The sequence below is a fragment of the Sprattus sprattus genome (assembly GCF_963457725.1).
Source record: "Sprattus sprattus genome assembly, chromosome: 6".
NCBI classification, from domain to species: domain Eukaryota; kingdom Metazoa; phylum Chordata; class Actinopteri; order Clupeiformes; family Clupeidae; genus Sprattus; species Sprattus sprattus.
Genome location: NC_137925.1, coordinates 20,177,780 through 20,192,931, shown reverse-complemented (window position 1 = coordinate 20,192,931; position 15,152 = coordinate 20,177,780). Strand labels below are relative to the sequence as shown.

Genomic DNA, 15,152 nt, shown 5'->3' with positions numbered 1-15,152 from the left:
TCTCAGTGGTAAGTAGATAAGGATAAAAGTATCTAGTGACTAAATATAATGTACATGTGAAAAATGTAAATGTCAAATTTTTGTGTCAATGTAAAATACCACTCTTTGTTATTTCATGTTTCACTACCAAACTCACCTTCATCGATTTTCTGACAGTTGACCACAGTGGAGGCAACCGTTTCAGCTGAGGTTCCATCACATAAAACTCCCTGTAGCTTGTGACCCAGGCGACTGTTGACAGGAAAAAACACACTTTAAGTCCACAGCGCATCAAGTTTCCATTTCTACCCTGTAAGCCAGCAATCAGCCATTTGTAATTCGAACAAGAATGAGTGCTTTAATGTTGAGTCTTTGACTGTGATTAAAGAGCGAGGCACAGAACTTTGTGAAAAGTGTCTCTAGGTCGAGCTAATCATGTTTCACTGATATATCACATTGTAAATGGGTGTTACTATCTGTGCAAACATTGCATAATGACCAGTTATGTTTCTCTTATGATAATTACTCTCGGTTATCTCACGATAATGACGAAATAATGAAGAACCCAGCCATGGCTCTCTTCAGATGAAGCCCAGTTAGCCCAGGAGATAAAATCAGGCTGTTGTAGCCAGATTAGCTTTAACGAGGAACCCAACATAAAAGAAAAACTACGCCTCGCATTATTGACTAAAAAGACTACGTCAACACAGAGGGCTGCTGCCAGACTCTATAGAAGGAACATAACAAGTCGATTCATAGCAAGAATAAAACAATATCGTGACTAATGTTTGACAAAGATGTGATTAAATGCAAACACAATGGAAGGTAAATACGGACAGAGAGAGACAGATAGGTGTTGAGAAGCTGTTTGATGTTGTCACTTCAGCACAAAGGCATAGGTTCAGCAAGAATGGGTCTTACATGCCGCAAGCCATGGTAACCACTCAGAAGTCAACACCGACAGAGAATATAGTAAGCCATTATAGCTAGGTAGTGGGTCGGTAGTATAGAGCCCAAAAGTAAACATACAACAGTGTTACAGTGTAACTGATAGTGAGTATAGTGTAGGTATGTTGCATAAATGTATTTATTTTGAAGGTACGTTTTAGGTATAGTATGAACCGTGAAAGTTCAGGAGGTACTTACGAGACAACCATGTCGTGGTGGAGGCTATCGGGCTCCCCACTGGGGTTGGCGGAGGTGATGGCGATAGGCCCGGTCAGGGTGCACAGGTGCATGGTCACAGTGTGGTCGGGCACGCGGATCATGATGCTGTCCCTGGTGCCGACCCGGTCATATGCTCCACCCACACCTGAAACAACATGGTCCATGTGCCATCAGTCAAAAACCACCATAGAAATTAAAACCTACGTGTATATTTCAAGCAAGCGGAGTTATTATTCAAATCAAAGTAGATGTTAGATGTCAGTAAATGCAGGATTGTTACGGACTGCTGATCAAGGTACAGTATGTGCTCTTTGAGAATCCTTATGTGTAGGTCTTCGGACTTTCTGAATGTTTACACATTATATCAATTGGATTAAGCTAGGATTCAATGAAAGAGGTTTTCCTTAACTTTGGTCTTCTAAGCATTCTTTTTATAACACAAGGAAAAAATCACCTCAACTAAACTTTTAAAGAATCTCACCGAGTCTGTAGAGCCAGTCTCCCTTGGCAATGATGCAGCTAATTCCCCCAGGGTAGACGTTCCTCATGAACTCCCACAGCAGAGGACTGAAGGGCGGCTTGGCTGCGACCAGCTGCTCCACATTAGCAATACAGATGCACACTGGCTTCTCAGATGGCCGGTCCTGGGGAGATGGGGGGGGGGGGGGGGGGGTTGAGGGAGAGATGTGTTACCACAGTGTCCATGTTCTGATGTCAAGCTCCTATGACTTAATTGGAGTACATTATTTAATAATCACAGAGCCATAAATGTCTCTTTCCTAAATGGCCCAGACAAATATGCAGGAAGCAAATGTTGAGTGCGGTTTGTATAGGATTCATACATTCTGTGAATATATTTGTTTTCTTACTTTGATGTTGTAAATTCTCTCAATGGCGGCAGGGTTCTTGCATGAAGCGGCCAAAGCGTAGACCGTATCGGTGGGAATTCCACAGACGCCGCCCTCGTCCAGCATTTTTGCGATCTGCATGATCCCGCTCGTCAGACGAGAACTTGGGACGGGACAGGGAGGCTTCGAGGCAGAGGCAGCTCCCTTCTTCTTCTTGTTCTAGTGTTGAAAGCCAATGCATGAAGATCTGTCAGATGATTCAACTGCCTCTTTGATTGATCTGTTGATCTGCTAAATGTCTATCAGTAAGTCTGGTTTTATTTAAATGTCCTGGAATTTATCATCTTAAACCTTAAATTGTCCTGACTGAATAACTGAAAGTGCTCTTGAAGAATAAACCTTCTACTATACCTTGAGCAAAGCTGGTCCCATTGGAATAAGAGTTTTGTTGAAGATACAGTTTACAAGAGATGCCAAAGCCCCATACAGACAGATAATAGAAAATATGGCAAGCATGGCAACTGCAAGAGAGAAAAAAAGATTCAGTCATTCAGTAATCATGTTTTCTTTCTTTCTTTTCCAATATGTTGACAATCTGCACCACTATTAAAATGTTATCTCAGTGTAAAGTCTGCAACTCACTCTCCAGCCGGTAGGGCAGAGTCCCTAGAGTGGAGAGCAGAAAACACACCAACACGACCTCCATGATGATGGTCAGGGCAAACAGGACCAGATTCCCATATGCAGCTGCAGGCAGACAAAGCACAAATAAACCTCACCATGAATATCAGATCTAGAGTCTTAAGACCGTACAAACATACTTAAATATAAATATATTAAGTGAGTTTTCGGAAGACTTACCCATTAGCATAATGAAGCCATTTACAACCAAAAAGGCCACGGCCCCAGCTGAGAATCCTTGGGCATTTCCAGGGAAGATGTGCAGAAGATGTCCTACAGCACAACAGAAAAAACACATTACAGTTAAGTATGTCAATGTGAGATTTAGTTACATTTATAACATATAGAAAACATATGACAGACAAATAAGGGGGCATCACCTGCAAACCTGTACCAGGTCCAGGTGGCCCAGACGGCCGCGTAGAAGAATGGAATGACTGAGCCGAATCGCTTTCCCCCTTGGACCTGCAGGCGGCTGACGAAGGCCTGGATGATGGCACCGGGGATGAGGACCCAAGCCACAGTCATGTGCAGGAATGCCGGGGACGGGTCTTGGGCGTGGATGGCCGACAGGGCAGCGATCCCATTGGTGAAGTAGAAGAGGGCGTCTGGGAGCTGACAGCGAGTCCCCTCGGAGAACTCCTTCTTCGTCAGGGAGCGCGTGCAGCTGCTGAGGCCGCTGAGCGCCGCCTGCAGCTTGGCAGTAGAGACGGGCTGCGGGCCGACGCGGATGAGCGACTTCTCAGCGATGGAGTTGACAAGGCGGGCGAACGTGCCGTACAACGACAGGGCCGTGAAGAGCGAGCACGCCACGCCGAAGAAGTAGTAGTAGCCGTCAAGCGGGATCTGGGAAATGGTGGAGACAGTGAGCAGGAGGAAGGAGAGGTTGTGTAACAGCTCCAGGGTGTCCATATTCAGGCAGACTATGCAAAGGACAATGGCTGACGCCACGAAGAACCAGTCGCCCACCATTCCCAGCCGGCCGATTGCAGCATCTTCCTGTGTGATCATCATGGACACCACAAACTCCTCCCAGGCCTTCACCAGCCAGTAGGTGCAGTGGAGGCCATATTTGGCGGCGTGGTAGGTGTCTTGACGAAGGTAACCGTAGAAGCTGGAGAGCAGCTGTGAGGCCGAGTTGATGGAAATCCACACGGCGCCCACGGCGAACGAGGGGAAGTAGTGGAAGGCATAGAAGGCGAAGAGGAACGGCGAAACACAGTCGCAGAAGTAGCCCAGCGCCATGGGCTCGGCATACTTGGTGTTCTTCTTCTTCTCCTGGCCCATGCTCTGCGAGTTGCTGGTGTTAGCCGTCCCCAGGAGGAGAACGTTGAAGAGCGGGTTGCCAAAGCCCTTCAGGATGTAGCGCTGCGCCAGGCCTTTGATGAGGAGGGCGGACGAGCCGTAGATGGCAAAGAGAAGGATGAGGAGCTCCAGGACTCCAGCCACAACCAAGGCCCAGGGGCCGGACATGGTGGCTACCGCCTCGAACACCAGGGTGCCAGTGATGGCCCCGAATACGAAGGGCATGATGTAGTTGACTGTGGCAGAGCAGAAGGCCAGGATGAAGGAGAGGATGATATAGGGGAGCAGCCCAGCGACGGCTGACTTGGCGACAAAGAACTCGGGTATGGTGGTGTTCATCATGAAGGCCATTTCACTTATGTTAAAAGTCTCTTCGGTCACTACAGAGGCGTTGGATGTGATATTGGAGATGGGCGTGACAGCACCCTGGAAGATTCTTGTGGCGCCGTAGCTCATCCACAACGCGGCATAGCCAACAAAGGCGGTGCCACCGAGGTGGTCATACTTGCGGAAGGACAGGAAGCCAGCCACAAGCTGGCATAAGCCACCAATCAGGATGAGCTGTACACCTATAGACAGAAAAAGCCAACAAGACTGAATATCATGAGATAATTATCAATGCAAAACAAGAATTTCCAGTCCTACCTGAATGAGTAGTATGAAAAAGAAACTATGCAATTTCCAAACCCAGACGAGGTCATCATCAGGAATACACACACAACAATACTAATATTAATAATACAATTAATATTTTAGATATATCTAATATGAACTATTTATATTTAGTATTTGCTGTCAGTGGAGATAGCCATTGCGAAATATCCTCAAAACATTTATATACAGCAATAGGACGAAGTACCTACATACACCTATTATGCCATTGGCAAGACAAAATTCCGTGTGATTACGTCATCAGTACCTGCAAGGATGTCCTCTACTCCCTGTGCCAGGATACCAGTGTGGAAGCCATGGAAGTTCTGCAGAAGCACTAGGAAGGCGCTGATGCCGTTAGATAGAAGCCCAAGAACACCTGGCTCACTATAGAAACTGGCAGGGAATCCATCCACGCTCGCCATTTGGACTTTTTTTTTTCTTTCTTCCTACATGAGAAGGCAAGTGATAATAAGTTAAATATCAAACCAAATTCCCGTTGAACAAGAGGGTTAAACCAGGAAATGACATTGACAGCTATACAATGATTAATATTAACACAAAACGAAAAATGTACTTCCTCGATTGAATTGTACTCAAAGCCGTCCCTCAAGTTAAATATTAACCCTAAAACATATCATTATAGAAGCAACGTCCTTGTCCCATCTGGATTAGTCACTAATGGATGTTACATTTTGACTGGAAGGAACTTGGCTTAGCACCCTCTCCAAGCACAATTCAGAACAAATGTTCTTCTCTTCAGAGCAGTGGACACAGCATAGAGCGCCCTCTACATGTCAAACAAGAAAGCATTGGTTTCTTAGGCTGGTTCATAGAAAATCAGTGTCCAGGCATCTTCAGAACAATTTTAAATGAAGCTGTTTGATTAATTTCCAATATTTATCAAAATGATGTTGCTGCTGTAAAGGTTTTATTTACTTATTGCATTTCTTGAAAAGAAAAACTGAAATTCGCACAGTGATCATGTTGAGGGTTAAGTATTGTAACTGTTAGAACAATTATGGCAAACACTAACATGACTCATTCCTGTTTTGAAACTTAAATAACCTCACAGGACTTTCTTATTCCAGTTGACAGATTTATAAGAAAATGAGTTATTTTGCACAACACACTGTTTTTATGAATAAAACCTAAATTTGTTTCATACAGACAAACATTTATTCAGAGTGATGTTAAAAATGGCTAGCCTTCCTTTCCACCTTCCACTTTGACATGCCTCGTCTAACCACCCTGCCTCTCTCTCTCCTCTCTCACGTATTGCTCTCACTCCATCCCTTTCTCCCTCCTTCTCTCTCTCCTTCCCTCCCCGTCTACTCTCTCCATCTCTCTCTCTCTCTTTCTATCTCTCTCCCTCTCACACAGGTGTCATTTTTTCAGAGGTGGTTTCCTCTCTGTCAGTCACACAGGTGCATTGTGCTGCTCCACAGCGGGAGCAACACGAGTGTGTGTTTGTGTGTTCTCCTGCCTGACACTCATCTGGTTTGTGACTTGATATTTCTTAAATCTGCTTACCGTACTCTAAAAGATCTCTACATACTTCGTACAGTTTCAGACGACTACAATGCATGTATTTAATTTAAGACAATATTTTATATGTTATGCTAATAGTAATTTCGAATCAAAATGTATCTAATTTGATAACAAGTATACTTATTTACTTACTTAATGCACAAATAATTTACAAATGATACAATATTATAAATATCAATCATCAAATTGCATGTATTTTACAGTACATTTTCTCATCTTACAATACTGTATCTTATATACAAGCTGCCAGACTTTCATTATTGTATTATGACTAAAAATCTGTATTATAGTGATATGCAAACATATAAAATGTATACATATATGACAACAACTATACTTTGAACATGAACAGGTAGCTTACATACAGAAGAGATTTACCTGATGATGGTGCTGAGTCTCAAGGGTACAGGTCTTGTGAAAGATGCTCTAAGATACAGTGAAAGATGCTCTAATAGTCTTATAGGAGACGAGATCACATGGAGAGGGAGGAGTTAGACCAGGTTTTGCCTCTCAGAGAAGACTGACCTCATCTTTACAATAAGTTTCCGGTGGTAACAAGGACTAATCCCACCCATAAGTGATGGGGGGAGAAAAAAAAACGCAAAGCTATCTGGAAGTTCCAGTATTGAGCCATATCAATAGCCTTTAAGACTCCAGGACTATAAATAAGGGATGGCTTTCAGTTCTAAACTGAAGAGGACCCAAGTCTAAGAGCAGCACATCAACCAGCACTCCAGAGGCACAAGCAGCACTTGCTCAACACTTCAGCTGAACAGTCTTACTGAACTTCTACAAGAGAACTGACAACATGCTCTCCAAAGTAAAGGTAAGGTACCATACTATCATTAAGGGATGAAAAAACGTTGAGTTGATGAGTCGACAGTTGTGTGTGTATTTTTCTGTGTTGACTATTTTCTCTTTTTCTATCATTTCTTTCTGTGATGTACTTTTTTATGTTGCTTTATTCATGAGGGAGGAACAGCAGTACATATCTGTGAGGCAAGGGTGTGTGTTAACAGTTGGTACTGGGAGGCTGTGTAAGGCATGCCAAGCCTCTGGTATTTGTAGCGTATTTGCATTCTTGTGGTCCTCTCCTGGCAAGCTTAGTATTTGGTAAAACTACATTTTCCTTTTTTTTCCCTCTTCTAACTTCTTGTGTCTGTTCATCTGTGTTCAGCCGTCATGTTCAGATATGGGAAGTGTGACGACACCGATTAAACTATGCCGTAGCTATTTTGATCATGCAGATGAGATACATTACAACATTAAACAATAGTAACTTCTTGTCACAGCAGATTAAATCCTGTTGACACACAGAGGAAAGACGAGTCACCAAATCTCAAATCTCGAAATCTAAAACACCGGGTCACCGAGTTTTTCCACCCTCACACCCGTACCTCAGGGAACATGATCTGCTGAACAATACTCCTCTATGATGAAGTGTCTGAAGGGAGGAGTAGCTAGATAATAACCCTTAAGGATGGTTTACATAAACTTGAGGGTAGTGAAAGAGAGGTGTCATCACATTCTCTGACGAATCCAGATCATGCGTTTTAACTTTCCGTTTCAAAGAGGAAGAGGTATTTGGAGAACCTGTTTGTCATGCTGTTGTGTGTGGAATGTACACAGTTATGTTAGTGGTATTAGTGGTGATGTTAATGTTCCTGTTTGTCTGCAGAAGGCCATCACTCCCCTGTCAGCCATTCGCGGCCTGCACAAGTCAGCTTTGGATGGTAAGATCTCTCTCTCTCTCTGTCTGACTTTCTCTTTCACACAATACACACACACACACACACACACACACACACACACACACACACACACACACACACACACACACACACACACACACACACACACACACACACACACACACACACACACACACACACACACACACACTCCCTCCATGTGCCCTTACAAAGGTGCCACAAAATTTCACCTCAGTAAAATTAAGTAATTGACATTTAAACATAGAGGCTAATTGAAACCCCTTTCAGTGTGATGTACAGTGATAATGGTGAAGAAAAGTGATTCTGAACAGAGAAGCAGAGACTGTTTTTTATAGAAGTTTTATTTACAATGCAGTAAACTATAATATTTATTGACAGTAATTAAAGTCATAAAATAGCTGTTTAATAAAAAGGGAAAATAGAGTTCAAATGAGTGCTATTTGACGGGCAAAATGCATTGAGAATTGTTTTATAATCGAATCCAATGGTGAGGCCAGTGGAATTTCTACTCACATTTTACTCTAGCCATTCAGTTGTAACTCATCTCAAACTTTTAATCCCCCCCTCCCCCCCCAACAGTGGTGGAGCGTCCTGCCCCAGAGGACACAGTCACCAGCAGCTTTGGCCGCTTTATCCAGGGGGTGCAGCCTCAGCACCTCTCCCCCACAGTCCTCCAGCGCAGCAAGCGGATGGTGCTGGACAGCCTGGGCGTGGGCCTGATCGGGAGCACCACCGAGGTGTTTCAGCTGGCACTGCAGCACTGCCAGGTAGGTCGCCAAACCAGGTGCAAAGTGTTGGGTTTCATTTGGTGACTGATGTGGTGGGGTGGAGTGGGGGTTAGATCACCCTTCTACCCTACTGCAGTTTATTTCAGATCTCATGTTTTGTTTTGAAAGATGATATCAACAGTCATAGTCATGTACTGTCTAGATGAAAGAAATATGTTTCCTTTGAAACAGCAGCACACAATGGTGAAATGGTGTGTTATAGTAATAGTAATTGTAATGACAATAGTTACAATGGCACCTTTGTGTACAGAAATATAATAGGCTATTATTACACTACAACTGTGAACTCCAGGTATTTCCCATTGTAACTGTATACTGCCAAGTCTGCATAGCAGGTGAATGAAACTATTCCTTTTTGCAAGCATGTTTTCCAGCGCTCATAGAAACACCATGTCTCTTTGACCTCACTGTTAACATAAAGCCTGGAATTCAAGGCTGGGCATTTGAGTGACGGTCTCTAGGCTTTATAGAGTACACTCCATTCCAGTGCAGTCTTTAATGTGTGTGTTAGTGTGTGTGTGTGTGTGTGTGTGTGTGTGTGTGTGTGTGTGCGCTATCTGCAGCCAAGACCTGTCTCAACTGCCTTTTCCTGTGTGCCTGGAGCCCCAGTCTCGTAGCCAGCAATTGCAGAGCGTCTCTCTCTCTCTCTCGCTCTGTCTCTCTCTCTCTCTCTCTCTCTCTCTCTCTCTCTATCTCTCTCTGTCTCTCTCTCTTTCTCTCTCTCTTCCCCTCCCTTTCTCTCTCTCAAATTCAAAAAGGGCTTTATAAGGATGACTAATACATTTTCAGGATTGCCAAGGCACAACAAGTGAATGAAGTTTATGAACGTCTCTCTCTCTCTCTGTCCTCAGCACATGTATGCTCCGGATGACATCAGCTCTGTGTACGGCCGCAAGAACACAAGGCTCTCCCCGACCCTGGCAGCGTTCGTTAATGGCGTGGCAGTGAGTGTCAAAGCGATTCTCTGCACCTCACACTCACAGGGTACAGGGGCACAGACAGGGCAGGCATGGGCATTCACCCAGTCCAGTGGGCAATTCTTAAATCACTGCCACATTAAGTTCAAATGATCTTCACAGATGTGGCACTGCCAAGCATTCAGCAATGTAATGGTGGTGGTTTGGAGGTGTTTGGCAGGGAAGGATTGTGAATGATTGTTGGGGAAAGAGAGAAATATCCCTCCTGTGAGTTTAATAACAGAGAGGTTATGTGTCATTTGTGAGTCAACGCCCCAGTCAGGAAATATTAGAGATGTTCCCTTGTAATATCTATTTACTGATTCCGAGCATGAAGTTCCCTGGGTCTGTTATTAGTCTTGCTCACCCTTTCCTGCGGTCAGGTTCTGGCCTATGGGTGTGTTTATGTTCACCCTGGGCCAGACAGCACCAGAACCATATCCTGACCTGTACAATAGCTCCGCCAAGACTCCCACCAAGTAGAGAAACACATTGGAGGACTCGAGGAACCAGGCTAGCCCAAAATAGTGCTGAGACTTGGGGCAACATTTGGTTTTTAAGAGCAAGGCCAAGACTAAGAGCAGAGGGAGAATGAGGGGGTTTGTTTGAAGTGGCTCTGACTTGTTTCTTTACCCCTCAGTCCCACTCGATGGACTTTGATGACACCTGGCATCCTGCCACCCATCCCTCTGGTGCTGTTCTGCCCGCCCTATTGGCCATCAGCGATATGTTGCCGAGCAACAGCAAGCCAAGCGGTCTAGACTTCCTGTTGGCGTTTAACGTGGGCATCGAGGTCCAAGGCAGGCTGTTGAGGTTCTCCAATGAGGCTCGCAACATCCCAAAAAGGTCAGTGAAGGAGGAACGAATGGGGTCCTTTAGTTCTTTTTTCGGTCCACTAGACACAACATCTTGTTCAGTGTGTGTTCGTTTAGTTAATATACTCTAAATACATATAGGAGATTGCGAGATCGCATTAACAGCAGTCTCTGTAAATGAAACCAGAAGAGGAGTGCACTTTTAAATTAACTCAAGAGTGGTTCAGTGTGTGCATGCAAACATAGTCCACAACACTGGCATTTTCCTGCCACTCCGTGTACCTGCCTCTCTCTGTCTCACACACACACACACTAGACCAGTAGGGAGAGGCCGTTTGGTCAATTTTAGCTACGCTGAGGAAGTTACTGAGAGTTCCTTCAGACAAGTATTTACACAGACCTCTGCAGTTCCGGATGACCATCAGTGACCTCTTTCTCTCCGTCCAAAGGACATGAAAAAATCCTGCCTAATCTGTTATTTCCTCTAACATACTCACAAAGGTCCACTCAGTCCTGCACAACAAGGTTTGTGCCCTGTGTAATTTAGTAAGAGAGGCTTACAAAAACACACCTGTCCTATTTCAAGCAATGGTCTTCCCAGCTGGGACAGTTTGTTTAGCCCATGGTTTTCTGGTGGGTGATTCCAAAACACCTCTCTCACATTGCCCTCCCCTCCTCTTCTTTTCTGTTTCTCTCTCTTTCTGTCTCTTCGCTTCTCTTTCCCTGCTCCTCCAGGTTCCATCCTCCCACGGTGGTGGGTACCATGGGCAGCGCCGCGGCCTGTGCCCGCCTGCTCTCCCTCGAGCACGCTCAGTGCAGCCACGCCATGGCCATCGCCGCCTCACTGTCGGGTGCGCCCATGGCTAACGCCGCAACGCAGTCTAAGCCCTTCCACATCGGCAACGCGGCCCGCCTGGGCCTGGAGGCAGCACTGTTGGCCTCTAGAGGCCTGGAGGCCAGCCCTCTGGTGCTGGACGCCGTCCCCGGGGTGTCAGGCTTCAGTGCCTTCTACGAGGACTACGCCCCAAAGGCCCTGCCATTGCCTGACAATGACGAGCCCCACAGCTTCCTGCTGGAGGAGCAGGACATGGGCTTCAAGCGTTTCCCAGCCCACCTGGGGATGCACTGGGTGGCCGATGCGGCTGCCACCGTCCACGAGAGCTTGGTGGGGCTGACGGGTGGCCGGGTGGCCCCGGCGGCCGTGCGTGAGGTCCTCCTGCGGGTCCCGCCGTCCAAGTACATCAACCGTCCATTCCCGGAGTCGGAGCACCAGGCCCGCCACTCCTTCCAGTTTAACGCCTGCACAGCGCTGCTGGACGGCGAGGTGACGGTGCAGTCTTTCTCCGACGAGGCGATGCAGCGGCCAGACCTGCGTGCGCTGCTGGCCCGTGTGCGCGTGGAGCACCCTGCCGACAACCCGGCCAACTTCGACCGCATGTACGGCGAGGTGGTGGTGACGCTGGAGGGCGGCGACGTGCTGCTCGGCCGCTGCGACACCTTCTACGGCCACTGGCGCAACCCGCTGAGCAATGACAGTCTGCGCAAGAAGTTCCGCAGCAACGCTGGCACCGTGCTCCCAGAGGAGCGGGTCGAGGGGCTCATCCAGGCAGTGGAGCAGCTGGATCAGCTGGGAGACTGCCAGCCCCTCCTCACCCAGATCCAGTGAGCAGCAACTTCCCCAAGTCCCCCTCCCAGTGTGGGAGCCAGAATCTCCAATCCTGGTCATTGGTGCCAGTGGGTTTTTTTAAGCACTCCATGGTTTGGTTTGCTTTGTGCAAATGCTGTAAATGTGGCTTTTCTGCTTTACTTCCTCTTCCTCAAACCAGACCATACACTGAATCACTCCCTTGAAGCCAAACCCAGATGTTCTGTCTGTCCAGTGTGTAGCAATAACAGAAAGCAGATTACTGAGCATCGCTTTCAGTTTCTCCTTGTCCACTGCATTAGTCAATATCGGACAAAACAAAATGAAGACTTTTGTGTGTGCAGCCTGTGAAAATGACTTTTGGTGGTTGGGTTGTTTGACTGATGTTGTTACTGTTGTCATGCTATGAATTGACTGCAGGGTAAATGTAGCTAAGCTAATGAGAACACTTGATATTTTCTCTTTCAATGTGTCCTTTGGTATAATCATTGACCTGTCTTGAAACTGAATTAAAGGTACTGTACTGTGCAGATGCAAGGTGAATGGTCATGTTAATACACATCTACTTTGAAGGTCTCTGTAAGTAGGTTTTTGCACCTTCTGTTGTCATTGTAAAGATGGCTTAATCGTTGTTTTATAATTATATACCTTTATTTCTGTCAACATATTTAAATGAATAAATACACAAAAATTATCTGTAAATTCCAACTTGTGATGTCTCATTCATCTCAATGCTTCATATATGAAGTGACCACACACACGGCATTCCTCACAATCTCAGGGGTTCATTATGAGGGCTCATTATGGCAAGCTCAGGATGATATTCTGAGGAAATAAAAAACTCTACATTTAGTAATTTGTGGCCACCAAAGTTACACACAGACGGACGTAAGCTAGACATAAGTTACACACAGACGGCTGTAAGTTAAGCCATAAATTAAACACAGACGGACGTAAGCTAAGTGGAATAAATGTGAGTCTGTCAGACAGAGACATTAACAAAACAACAATAACAAATTAAACACATTTTGTATGTACCTATTGTGGTACCCCAAGCTGCTCTCCACGAGGTTTAAGAGTTAGTGGATTCTCTTAGCAGGCCTATACGGGGCAGGCTCTAGGACCCTTAGGAGGTGCTCTGGGGACTCGGTAGGTCGGGCCATCCACTGATTGCAAGCTCAGGTGCAAATTGTTAAACTAGTTTGGCTCCTGAGCTGCAGGTAGTTGGTTAGAAGAGTTTAGAGAGAGTTAAGCAGGACTGACGAGGGAAAGGTTCTAATAACTCTGTGTTCAAGCCTGTGGGCTAAAGGCTTTTGTGTTTTGAGTTTGAGTAAATAAATGGACCTGTTATACTGAATAACACCCTCGTTGTGTCGCTTGGAACGCTGGGCGTTCACACTATATACAGGAACAGATGTTAAATTCCTTGTGTTAATAATCAGGTACATCACACAGTGACCAGATCTTTTAACGTCCAATGCTGTCCAATCCTATATCTACCAATCCACCCCTGATCAGAATTTACTATGTCACTATGTAAAATGACTTATCATTCTATAAAAAATAACAACAACATATAACATCTTCGTAGACTATTTATTTGCACATAAAAATATATGTGGACCTTGAAGACAACAGCTTAGTAACCACAAAATGATTCATGGAGATTTCAGAGTACAATATTCTCCATGATAACTTGCCAGTGCCACTAAGCGTGTACCTGTTTAAAATAAAAAGTCAGTTGAAGGGTAAGAAAGACCAACGTCTGCTTTGTTATCAAAGTTAAAGTCAATTTATTGTGGCACAAACAACACACAGCAACACACATATGCATTTTGGTTAGGGACACAGGACACACACACACAGGCCGAGGTTGCAGTGAATTTCTCCTCTGCATTTTCCCATCCTGGACCGACCTTCCTCCAGGGCAGCCAGGAGCAGTGGGCAGCCTGTAGGCGCCCGGGGACCAAGTGAAGTGATCCGTCCGTCTTGGTCAGGGACGGACAGGAGAGTGTTCTGTTCATCTGCATGTTTTATGTTTTTCTGTTGCAGCTCTTTTTTCTCTTGTGAACATAGGGAGAACATGCAACCTCCACACACAAAGGCCCGGGAGATATGGAATTACACAAACTAGTCTTGTTTCTTGGGACCTGAGCACTGAAGGCCTGGGGAGAACATGCATCCACTACCAACAGCGCCCAATGCAGGAATCGAACCCCGGAACTTCTTGCTGTGAGGCGGCAGTGCAAGCACCTGATGAGCCACCGTGCCACGTATTATTACCTATTTTTTTGCTTTAATTTTGTGCTTTGAAACATCACTAACATTGAGAAATCATCCATTCCTCTCTGACCTGTTTTTAGATTATAATCAATTTCACAAGTGCTTATACTCTTTTTAACATAAAATAAAGTGGCAATTAAAGTAAATGGGCCTTTTTACAGGAGATATTTTATTCAAAATCAGCCATGTTCAGGTGTAAAATACAGAGTCTACACTACATGTCTAAATCATTTTATGTTGTATGTATGTTATGAAAATTGGATTATCTCACAAAAACTAAACTTTTACTGAGCCAAGGGTTTCCCACATAATTTCATACATACTGTATATATACACACTATGTACACCAATGACCAAATTGACGAGTGCTATTATTTGTTTTGACAATATTACATTTTTTAACATGTGGAATACATTGCACCTACACTGCTTTGATCTCCTTCCTTAACCTGTCTGTATTTAGCCTGGCTCTGCCCGCTGATGGCGATGATGAAGTGAAGTGTTGGTTTGATATGTAGTTACAACAATGGACGCAGTGCTAGAGCTGGATGAAACTTACTTTACTTACTTTATCTATTTCTTCTGACGTTGCATGATTCAGTCAAATGAATTGAATGTTGTGACAAAATACATAGTTCATCGTAATAACACCATGTTTCAAAGAGAAGCAAGACTAGTTTGTGTCATTCCAATGTAATGTGGTTTAGTAAATTGAACAATCCCCCTTTACCCTTTTTTTCAGTGCACTTG

The 15,152-nt window shown here is 45.0% G+C and overlaps 1 protein-coding gene across 1 annotated transcript; it reads left to right on the top strand.

Moving 5' to 3' along the window:
• Nucleotides 1-6,985: 6,985 nt before the first annotated feature.
• irg1l (immunoresponsive gene 1, like) lies at nt 6,986-12,140 on the top strand (the record flags this gene model as incomplete). Its single annotated transcript, XM_080840401.1, has 6 exons — nt 6,986-7,008; nt 7,861-7,915; nt 8,495-8,682; nt 9,555-9,647; nt 10,300-10,505; nt 11,210-12,140. The coding sequence occupies exons 1-6, from the start codon at nt 6,991-6,993 to the stop codon at nt 12,138-12,140; spliced, it is 1,491 nt and encodes a 496-aa protein (XP_080696527.1). The 5' UTR covers nt 6,986-6,990.
• Nucleotides 12,141-15,152: the final 3,012 nt, after the last annotated feature.